General features: G+C 44.6%; 2 protein-coding genes across 2 annotated transcripts; one reads left to right on the forward strand and one right to left on the reverse strand.

Moving 5' to 3' along the window:
- Positions 1-1,201: 1,201 nt before the first annotated feature.
- On the forward strand, positions 1,202-6,703 carry LOC125531227 (phosphoglucomutase, cytoplasmic; the record flags this gene model as incomplete). The annotated part of the gene is given in 17 exon segments (XM_048695633.1): positions 1,202-1,283; positions 1,575-1,630; positions 2,178-2,291; positions 2,694-2,756; positions 2,858-2,977; positions 3,078-3,178; positions 3,356-3,415; positions 3,499-3,598; positions 3,675-3,829; positions 3,907-4,002; positions 4,746-4,809; positions 4,883-4,964; positions 5,271-5,446; positions 5,522-5,598; positions 5,808-5,940; positions 6,172-6,288; positions 6,389-6,703. Coding segments are annotated over 17 exon segments (1,668 nt in total), but the record flags the coding sequence as incomplete, so codon positions are not given.
- Positions 6,704-7,037: 334 nt separating this feature from the next.
- LOC125531228 (glutamine synthetase cytosolic isozyme 1-3-like) lies at positions 7,038-10,242 on the reverse strand. Its single transcript, XM_048695634.1, has 12 exons — positions 9,995-10,242; positions 9,468-9,507; positions 9,233-9,336; positions 9,090-9,138; positions 8,845-8,951; positions 8,641-8,728; positions 8,334-8,462; positions 8,170-8,244; positions 8,029-8,082; positions 7,792-7,829; positions 7,538-7,697; positions 7,038-7,432 (listed from the first exon to the last, which is right to left on the reverse strand). Exons 1-12 carry the CDS (start codon positions 10,066-10,068, stop codon positions 7,262-7,264), a joined length of 1,089 nt encoding a protein of 362 aa, XP_048551591.1. The 5' UTR covers positions 10,069-10,242; the 3' UTR covers positions 7,038-7,261.
- Between the last annotated feature and the right edge of the window lie 1,418 nt (positions 10,243-11,660).

Here is an 11,660-nt window from a genome sequence, read left to right on the forward strand (position 1 = left end):
AGGCTTTTGTGCCCCGATCCGCGATGGCCGCTCCTCTCTGTAATTTTTTTAACCCCGGGTGTCGGGCCCCGTGATCTCGCCCCATGCACGTGCGCGGGAGGGATTTCGGCCCCCAGCTCCGGGGAATCGGGCTGATCTCCAATGGTTTTACCGTGATCTGCGCCCATGTGCTCGGGCGGTCGAATTGCTTTGGTTCGGCGCGTTTCGGTGGGATCCCCTGTTCCGTTGGCAACGTTGGGTCGAAGCAGGAGGGCTAGTGCGATTCGAATTGTGGGGGTCTGATCCGGGAGATGTGCACTCGCGCAGATCATCAGTTTCGTTAATGATCACTGGATCTCGCTGAGTGCGGTTAAATTGCCTGCAAACTGCTTGCCAATGGCGCCACGCATGGCGATGATCTGCTACCATGGCTGACAGCCATACTGCAATGTCCTATTGCGTTTGGGATCTGGCATGTAGCGGTGCCATGCTTGGTCTGATCGTTTTTGGACTCTGCCTCGCATTTTTTTTTCTTCTTCTGCGGGGACCTCATCATATATTTAAATAAGGAGTGCATTCACGTGGCTTGTAAACATGACGAAGCAGAAGATTTTAACACTCTGAATGTGTAGTGCGGTACAGTGCTACAGCTGTACAGCACTGACCTGTTGCTCAAATGCTGTTCTGGTTTCGTTTGTCTCTGGTGACATGTCAGATGTGATCCAATTCATGTTTGGGTGCAATTTTGATTACGGGAGAGGTTTTTTTCATTGTTTTCACTCTTCATAAATAAGCAAGCAAACAGTAAAATGTTTGTTATTTAATGGGTTATAGAGCAATAAATGATTGCTAGTGTTCAGGCAGCCAAATCTATGGCATCTGTATTCGCTGGTGTCTATGATTTGCCTTCTATAAAATATATTGGTTTTAGTGTCTATGATTTGCCTTCTATAAAATATATTGGTTTTAGTTTATCTGACATAACAATCTGTTCCTAGCCAGATAACCTTAATGGAAGATAAAAGGGTTGATAGTTTAATTTTATGATACATAAATAAAATGATTGAATGTTCATGAATGATGATCACTGATTGCTTATGGCATAGCTGTTCTCTTGTTAGTTCTGTTATTTCTCTGTTGAAGTACTTTCGATGTTGTCAGCGGCCCAGCACAATTCATTTGTTGTATTTGCTTATTCATAATTGGCTGTTACTGTTATCAGGTTACAGTATTCCAGCAGCCTCATTACCTCGCGAATTTCGTTCAAGCAACATTTAATGCCCTTCCAGCTGACCAAGTAAAAGGTTAGTTGCTTATGCTGCTTGTTAGAAAATAATCCTTTTTTGCTAGGCACGAAAGTACCAATAAATATAATTGAAGTCACTTCCATTTCCTGGTATCAACTTTAACTGTCAGATAACGAAAAATAACCAGATCTATAGAACTTTCAAAATATCAAAAGGGTTTAATTAATTATGATTGAGCATTTTTTGCACATATTTCTTTGTCATTTACCTTGTAAATGATGTTACCAGTGTTTCTTGTCTTGTCTCTAGAGTCCTTCCTCATAACTGCTATCATTTCTTTCCTTGTAGGTGCCACCATTGTTGTCTCCGGCGATGGGCGCTATTTCTCAAAGGATGCTGTTCAGGTGCTTTGTGATAAACCATCCTCTCCTTCTCAAAATAATTGAAGTTCTAGGATTGTCCTAAGTCAAACTTCATTAAGTTTGACCAAGTCTATACAAAAATATATCTGCATCTACAAAATCAAATTTACTTAGTTAGATTCATAATGAAATGTATTTTCATATCATCTATATTTGATATCCTAGATCCTTGCGGATTTTTCTATAACGTTTGACTTAGGAAAATCCTAGAACTTCAATTGTTTTGGAATGGAGGGAGTATTCACTATTTCAGACCCGTATGCCTCGTGCACCTTTTGTTAACCCCATTTTGTAGAATATGTATAGTTTTATGGTAGCTGCTTCAGATTTCCACGTGCGTATTGTAGTTGTGCCGTTCTTGTTCTTAAAAATATGCTGGCCAAAATTTAGCCTACTGGCTGTTAAGAACTTAAATAGCAAATCACCTGTTCTATGTAACTCCTTTATATGTGTGACTTCTATTATTATTAAGACATCTTCATTTTCATTGAATGACTATTACAAGTTGATATTATTTTCCTTGTTATAGATCATTGCAAAAATGGCTGCTGCTAATGGAGTAAGACGTGTCTGGGTTGGACAAGACAGTCTCTTGTCAACTCCAGCTGTATCTGCTATCATCCGTGAAAGAATTTCTGCAGATGTAAGTCTTGTTTCTTCCAATTTGGCAAGTGTGTATGCATTGCAGCATATCCCATATAAACCATTGTTGTAGCTGAACCATGGAAGTAGTTTTACATAAGTGGATCATGTATGTATAAACATGACATATAGTATGTAGTTTGGTTGTGACACGATACAATGCCCACTAGCAAGGATGTCTGAGTTCAAACCTCTTAACCCGCACATTGTATTAAACTGTTCACGAGTTACCAACTAATCCTATTGATGCCAGCTGTCAGGTAATGGTGGCAGATGGCAGATGAGGCATTATCACTAAATGATGTTTAGATGAACAAATATGATATAATTATTTTATTGTTTGCCTCTTTTTCTGTTGCAACAAAGTATCTGTATATTGATCTATTGACACAATGAATAACAGGGCGCAAAGGCTACTGGTGCCTTCATTTTAACAGCCAGCCACAACCCAGGTGGTCCAACCGAGGTAACATGCTTTGGAAGTTAGGATGTTCACTGTTACCATCTCTGGCAAATCAAGGCCGTTGGTGTTCTTTGTAAATCAACACCTTTTATTGGATTTTCCAGGACTTTGGAATCAAATACAACATGGGGAATGGTGGACCCGCCCCTGAGTCTGTTACCGATAAGATCTTCTCTAATACAAAGACAATTACTGAATACCTCATTGCGGAGGACCTTCCAAATGTATGATTTGGTGCCTGCTTGTATTTTTGTTCTCTTTCTGTTCCTTTTGATCCCAAGGTAGTGGAATCCCCATTTACTCTTCTGTGTTCCCACATTGTAGGTCGATATTTCTGTGACAGGTGTCACTTCCTTCACTGGACCTGAAGGACCTTTTGATGTCGATGTCTTTGACTCTGCTACAGATTACATCAAGCTAATGAAGTATGTAGCTTCTGTTTCAATACATCAAATATTATGTTTCAAGTATCATTTGCTGGTTTCTTTGACTGAAAGTGATTTTTTTTTTGCATTTATGAAGGGGAAACACTATAATCTCATAACACAAGAATAAAAACATGATGATTAGTGATTTCATTAACAGTGTGCATTCAATTCCAGGACAATCTTTGACTTTGAGTCTATTAAAAAGCTTCTGGCATCTCCAAAGTTCTCGTTCTGGTACTTATCTTTAGCCTAAATTTTGTTATCATCCTCCTATTAACAGCAAATAGCATATCTGAACCCTCGGTTTGCAATTTTAGTTTTGATGGCCTTCACGGTGTTGCTGGAGCTTATGCAAAGCGCATGTTTGTGGATGAGCTCGGCGCCAGTGAAAGCTCACTGTTGAACTGTGTTCCAAAGGTAACACTTTCTTCCATCATCACAAGTTGAACATGGAGTTTGGGTTGGTGTTAATTTGTCATTTGTGTTCTTACAGGAAGACTTTGGAGGTGGTCATCCTGACCCTAACCTCACCTATGCAAAAGAACTGGTTGAGCGGATGGGTCTTGGGAAAACCTCAAACGCTGACCCCCCTGAATTTGGTGCGGCAGCTGATGGAGATGCTGACCGTAACATGGTTCTGGGTAAACGGTAATGTTTTGACTACATTTAGGAAATCTACAAAAGCACTTGAAGGTGTTCATAATAATTCTTCTGTCCTATTCTAGATTCTTCGTGACACCATCAGATTCGGTTGCCATTATCGCAGCCAATGCTGTTCAATCAATTCCTTACTTCGCTTCTGGCCTGAAGGGAGTTGCCAGGTAAAATGATCTCCTGCAAATTGAGGTTCTACCATATGCTCTTTTCTTTCTGGTTACTACTTACACCAAGTCAAATCAAGGCTTTAAGTTGCAAATAGCACTGATGTCTGCAGTAAGCACACATGTTCTCCTATAGAGTTGTCCATCCAAATAAGCATTCAGGGACTAGGCAGGATACTGTGGTAGCTCTCCATTTCTGATGGTAACTCGTCGTACCATCAGTTAACAGATATTATTTGCCCATGGGTAGTCCAGAATCTACAATGGGCAGTTCTGGAGCTATGTTGCTTTCCTAGACTTGACACCGTTTAGCTAGACTTGACACCATTTGAGGAAAACACTGGATACATAAGATTGAAGAAATAACTAGCTAGGGAAATAGAGATGAAAAGTAAAATTTTAATTAGACTTGACTGAAGAGCTGGCTTACTACTCAGTACTCACTTAAACTGTTAGCTATGTTTGTCTGACTGGTACAGTTTGAAATTTATTTGTACTGGGGTATTTAGTTAAGTTAAATACTACTCCCTCTGTAAACAAATATAAGAGCATTTAGATCACTACTTTAGTAATCTAAATGCTCTTATATTTCTTTACGGAGGGAGTACCATCTTATGATTTGCATCCATGTTGTTGAATCATGTACTATATGCCCAAGATTACAATCGCCATCCTACCCATGTTTTAATATTTTGTTGTGCTTCAGTGCTTCACTTTTTCCTGATCCATTGGTGAATTTGCAGGAGCATGCCAACATCAGCTGCACTTGATGTAGTTGCAAAGAATCTAAATCTCAAGTTCTTTGAGGTAGTGTGTTATGATCATCAATCGCTATACTTCAAATATAGGACAGATATATGACGAAGACCATGTTTTTCAGGTGCCTACTGGGTGGAAATTTTTTGGAAACCTGATGGATGCTGGAATGTGCTCAGTTTGTGGTGAAGAAAGCTTTGGCACGGGTAATGCTTGGGGACTATCTTGATCACAATAACATGCATGTGAATTAATTGAACAAATTGGTCTTGCCTTATGGTAAAATGCCATGCATTCTGGCATGTAGCACCTCTCTTGGGATATTCAGCAAATTTGTTTTTCCTTTTGTAAAAAGGAACAGGACAGGTGACATGATGTTCTGAAAAAAATGAACTATTATTATTTGGATTTCCATGAAGGATCAACATGAAGCTGAAAGACGTGTTGATATTCATAGCGTTAACTGGACACGATATGGTCATGGGGTTGCTGATATCCTCTACTTATTCTAGGTTCTGACCACATCCGTGAAAAGGATGGTATTTGGGCTGTTCTAGCTTGGCTATCTATTCTAGCTTACAAGAACAAGGACAACCTTGGAGGAGATAAGCTTGTTACGGTTGAAGACATTGTTCTTCAGCACTGGGCTACTTATGGTCGCCATTATTATACACGATATGACTATGAGGTACTTCATTCAACTGACACTTGTGTATATACTGCACATTTGATAACATGCTAACAAAACCATTTGTTATCGAAGAATGTTGATGCAGAAGCTGCCAAGGAACTTATGGCTAACCTAGTAAAGATGCAGTCGTCCCTGTCTGACGTTAACAAGTACGTATGTTACTGTCGCACTTAATGCACCTATATGAAGATCTCTCTTGTCACCCAAATGGACTTCATGCACATATTTAAGCCTCTCCGATTTGCTGTGAAATTAGAGTGTACTATCATAAGCACTGAAGTATTTGGAGCTTTTTATTTCATGTCACTGAGAAAGTGTATGCATTGGAAACTACATCTAAGTTGTATCTTTTCCTCAGGTCGATCAAGGAGATCCAGCCTACTGTTGCAGATGTGGTTTCGGCTGATGAGTTTGAGTACAAGGACCCTGTTGATGGTTCTGTCTCCAAGCATCAGGGTATCCGGTATCTCTTTGGAGATGGTTCCCGACTGGTACGGAATCTCATGCTGTTATTTATTGGTGAACCGTACACTTCAAACATTTCCCGTCACGTTTCTTTAACCAAACCAACACAAGTAGCATAAAGCCTAAGTCTTCATACTCAAATTTGACCTTGCAAATTTGCAATGTAACCAGTCGATGCTTAACATTGGCAGAGTTGATCCTTTTGGGGGCAACAAATGCTGGTGAAGGTGAACTAACACTAAATCTTGCTATTGTAGGTGTTCCGCCTTTCTGGAACTGGTTCAGTTGGTGCTACTATCCGTATTTACATTGAGCAGTATGAGAAGGATTCTTCCAAAACCGGGAGGGAGTCGAGCGATGCTCTTTCTCCACTGGTAAGATCCAACTCCCCTGTACTGTATACCCTCTCATGCCTGTAACAATCACTGAAACATTTTGGCGAGGATGCAGTTCTGATTCTATTCTTTTATCCAGGTTGACGTGGCCCTGAAGCTTTCGAAGATCCAGGAGTACACCGGCCGATCTGCCCCCACGGTGATCACATAAATTTTGACCTAGATATGCGCCGAGGCCGCGTATGAAGTTCAGTTCTGGCCTCCTGTTCGATAGCTTTTTTTTTACATCTCCCTTGCACCTGAATAAATGTATGTGCCAGACCGTCCTTGTTTCGTTGCCTATACTGCATACTCTGCTGCTGGTACAGACGTACAGTGTATGGCAGTAATCTTGTCGCAGTGATTGTAATCAAGAGTGTGCTTCTTCATGCAATATATTGACGTGTTTCTTTTTCGTCGAGGATTCGCGTACCAATCTTTTCTTGAACATCCAAAGGAAAACTGGAAAAACATAGGAATTTCTGACGGATATCATTTGTATAGGAAATATTCCTTAGGCACCGTTTGGAACAACGGAATCACCATCTTACTTCTCTCTGAAATTCCCCGAGGAACAACGGAATTTGCTACTCCACGGGAATTTAGGAGCCCTTGAGATTTTCTCTCTGTCTACAATTTTTCCTTCCCGATGTGACATTGAAATGTTTTTTGAGCTTTTGTGTCTACAATGGTCTGTTTCTTTGTTGTTGATTACCCTATGGCAACGATTGATGCAGACAACAAACAAGTGGACGCTCAGCACGAGATATTTGCAAACCACACACAAGTTCAGGACGAGTTACATACATCCAGCTACGACAAGCATACACCACATCACATCGGATGTTATTGTTTTATCATTATTATTCAAAACCTGCCGGTCTCATCACTGCAATGCAGTTCACACGCGCACACACACACACACACAACCACGGGCACTCACACAGAAGACAGAGCCCATCAAAGATGACATCTACCTGCCATTGGAGAGGCCGGCGTTCCAGAGGATGGGGGGGTCGGCGATCATGGAGGTGACGACGTAGGGATCCATGTTGGACCCCGGCCTCCGGTCCTCGAAGTACCCCTTGCCTTCCTTCTCGGTGTCGCGGCCCACCCGCACCGACGCGCCGCGGTTCGCCACGCCCTGCAAAAACAAACAAACAATGCAGCCGGAAAGCAGTAAGAGAAGAGCAGCAATGGTGGTGACTCTGTCTGAAGTCTGGACTCCCCGTGGGGCTTTCGTGCTTACCCAGACGAAGGTGTTGATGTCGGCGGTCTCGTGGCGGCCGGTGAGCCGGCGTTCGTTGCCCTCGCCGTAGGCGGCGATGTGGTCCATGTGCCGCGCCTCCAGCTTCTGGATCGCCTTCTTGATCACCTCGTACCCGCCCTCGCTCCTCATCGACTTGGTGCTGCATTCAGACATCGGGAGGATCATGTCATAACCCATGACACAAGACTAGAGCAGACGGAGATGCATCCCTTGGCTTCCTCTCTGTATCTTACCTGTAGTTTGTGTGGGCACCAGCACCATTCCACTCTCCCTACAGTCACACACATATACACAGTTACATATCGCTGCTGGCCAGTGAAACGGCAGATCAAGCTGAAATTTTGGCACAAGAAGAAGAAGAAGAAGAAGAAGAAGAAGAAGAAGAAGAAGAAGAAGAAGAAGAAGAAGAAGAAGAAGAAATGAACAGGAGAGGAGGAGAAGAAGAAGAGGAAAGAAGAAGAAATGCTCACCGGGATCGGTTTGGGGTCGAAGGAGACGACGACGCCAGCAATCTCAGTGATCCTCTGTTGGGTTACACAAAACAAAATTGTTCTTATTACAAAATGTTGCATTTGATTCATTTCACTAGATGAGGCAGTAGTTTTATTTACCTCCAGGATGTAGCGAGCCGCCCAGAGCTCGTCGCCGGCAGAGATGCCGACGGAAGGGCCAACTTGGAACTCCCACTGGTTGGTTCAGAGAGAAATCAGTCCATGAACAATTTTGATAGGAATAAGGGGCATCCAAGTGAAGGTATTCCTGCGCCTGAAACTACCTGTCCTGGCATGACTTCTGCATTGATGCCGCCGATGTTGATGCCGGCGTAGAGGCAGGCCTTGTAGTGCGCGTCGACGATGTCGCGCCCGTAAGATTTCTCTGCACCCACGGCGCAGTAGTAAGGTCCCTGTCACACACATTTTGCTCTGTCAGTGTCACTATCGGTCCAACATTTTTGAACTGTTATCAGCAAGTGCTAAGCTATAATAGCATTTACAGCCAAGTTTCCTCCCATGTTTAGGGGAGCGATCTTGGTTAAGACTTAATAAGAGTGCTGCAGTATGGAACATGTCTAGTTAAGTTACCTGAGGGCCAGGGTAACCCCCTAGTGGCCAGCCAATGGGCCAGTTGGTGTCCTTCTGAAGAAGGGTGTACTCCTGCTCAATCCCATACCTTACATTTCAGGCAACATAAGAGGGTGTCACAAGATTAATTGCCACATAAATAAAATTATGTGCAAAAATTAATCAGTCGACTAATTTCTAAAGAACAGAGCAACTGATACTGACCATGGTTCTTCATCCTTGACATCAGGGTGGCCGAATATCCTCGCTGCGTTGTACCGCTTGTTGCTCGGAATCGGCTCTCCGTTAGGCGCATAGCAGTCACAGATGACCTAAACGAGGTTAAAAACAATTTACCACAGGTGAAAAAGCATTCATGAACAATTTTCAAAATTCATTCACACAAATAAACAAAACAACGATACGAAACCCATGAGTAAAAAAAAAGGGAAGATCTTGATCATTCTTACCAGGATGTTGTTCCCCTTCCTGAACGGGTCCCTGAAGATGGCTTGAGGGCTTGGGAGAAGCAACACATGAAATTCAGATCAGCTCAGCCTCAAGGCACGCAAGCCAAGGCAGGGTTAACTGAAGGGTGCAGTCAAGGGCTTACCAGAGGATGACCTCGCTGTCGTCACCCGTGGCTTGGCCGGTGCTGGAGCCGTCAAAATTCCATTTTGGAAGCTTGCTGGGGTCATCGACGGGTCCGGGCAGCGTCTGATTGTGAATATCCAAGGCATCAAAAGGGTCACAAGAAGTGTTAATTAGGAACATATTTGCAGTGCCGTCACAGCTGGACAAAAAGGAGCCGGCCGGCAAAGTTATGAGTCGTCGAGGGTTAGGCTTACCCTGGCTTTGCTCCTGACGTCCATCCCGGTGCCGCCGACCCTGAATTAGGCAAGGCAAGGTGTAAATAGAAGTAGATCAGTATTAAGGCCTAAAAGTACGATGCCGATTTTCCCATTTTATTAACTTATGATGTACTCCCTTCATAGAGAAATATAAGAGCGTTTGGATCAAAGTAGTGATCTAAACACTCTTATATTTTTTTTTACAGAGAAAGTACCAGTATCATGCAGGTATATATCATGATGAGCGGCACCCGGCCAACGCATAGCTAAGATGCATAGAGCCAAACGTCTAACAAAGAAAAAAGAAAAACACCATATTGGCAACGGATCATCAAGGAGTAAAAACAAGACGAGAAGGGTTTTTACCGGGCTCAAATTTGAGAAACCCACTAGTAAACTAAACTAAAGAAACGTCAGATGGGATTTGTGGGGAGGACAAAAAATCTGTGGCCTGCCTAACTTGGAAGGAAGATGAGATGGGAGGTTGGGACAGTGCTGAGGAAGAGGGAGCAGAGCGATGTTACCATATGTACTCGGCGATGATCTTGCCGGTGCAGCCGGACAGGTCGAGGCTGAGAAGCTCAGCGAGCGGAGACATGGCTGCTACTTCTTCTTCTTCTTCCCCCGGTCGCCGGAGATGGAGACGGTGATGGAGAGGGCAGAGCAAGCGGAGGGAGAGGTGTTGTTGGGAATGCGGGACAGAGGAGCGAGCCGAGTGGTGCCCTGCCCCTCTATAAGTAGCGTGGCGACGAGCCCCTGCCCCCGAAAGGTTGGTGGGCGTTGCGGGCGGCTGGTACGTACGGCTGTCCTTGCGTGCGTACGTTTCCGCGGCCTGCGCGCACGGCACCCCTTTTCCACTGTGCACGGGACGCCGGCGCGCTTCGCTGTGATCCGATTCGATCCCATGCGTACGGACAAGCGCGCCGCGCTTCGCTGATCCGCACACCGGTGGTGAAGGGCAAATTCACGTTCTCTTGTCCCAGCGTCCGTGCAGTGCAGATCCCAGTGGACTGACTGACCCGACGGATCTTCCCGAGGGGTCAAAGTTAGATGGTGACATGAGTGAGACGTGAGTGACACCGGCAAGATATGTAGGAAAGCGACCACCGTGCAACTTCCTGAACACGCTAGTAGCAAATCTTTTATACCCACCGTGCCTATCATTATCTCGTGGACGACAAAATACATTCACCTAACGAGTTCATGAGGAAATGCACAGCCAACTCTAGCAGACGCTTAGGGCGTCTCCAACGCCCTTCATCATCAAAAATGCTGCCAAACGTCTAGGGTTCAGATTCTTTGTGTCATCCGATGTCATACATCAAAGGGTTCGATGGCTCGTGAATCGGGTTGGCCGTCCGAATTCCCATAAACCGTAAGCATACATGAGGAGGAGGTTTGCGGACCTCCGGACAACCACCACGCAGGCATTTGACACACCTGGCCCACACAAAAACCCGCCTAGAGCCCCGCTCTTCTCTCTCCGACCCCACGCCCTTGCTCTGAATCCAGTAGTCGATCTGCCACCGTTGCCGTAACACCCACTCCGCCGCCCAGGCCTCGCCAAACCTCCGCCGCTCCGCCCGGGTGCCAGCCCCGACTTGCCTACGCCCCCCCATTGGTTTGGCCACCGCCCAGGTAACGCCCGCCTCTGCACAGTGTTGTCCATGATGGAAACCATGCCCGACAAGTGTTCGGCTAAATGTCATGACCAAATTTACTTCGACGTCGAGTTCATGGATTCGTCCTCGTCAGATGAGGACGGATTTGAGGATGATGCAAGCGGTAATTGAAGACGTGGAACGTGCGGTGGAACATGTCCCCATTTTCAAAGGATCGGTCAAGGGACATCGCGTGTTGAATCGGCATAGGGCACGAGGGGATATGATGCTGGTGGACGACTGTTTGGTCCCCGATGAGCTATTCGAGTCCTTTTTCCGTCATCGATTTCCGATGAGTTGAACTGTGTTCGACTGCCTCTACAATGATGTCCGTGCATATGATGACTACTTCATCTTGAAGAAGGATGTCATTGGGAACAATGGATTCTCTGGTTACTAAAAGTGCACATATGCGTTGAGGATGCTTGCCGGTGGCATCACAGATTTGCGGGACGAGTACCTCTAAATGTCTGAACCACATGTCTCGAAGCCATGGCCAGGTTTTCTACTGCGGTATTCAAGGTGTTTG

Source organism: Triticum urartu, unplaced genomic scaffold, assembly GCF_003073215.2.
Source record: "Triticum urartu cultivar G1812 unplaced genomic scaffold, Tu2.1 TuUngrouped_contig_6892, whole genome shotgun sequence".
NCBI classification, from domain to species: Eukaryota; Viridiplantae; Streptophyta; class Magnoliopsida; order Poales; family Poaceae; genus Triticum; species Triticum urartu.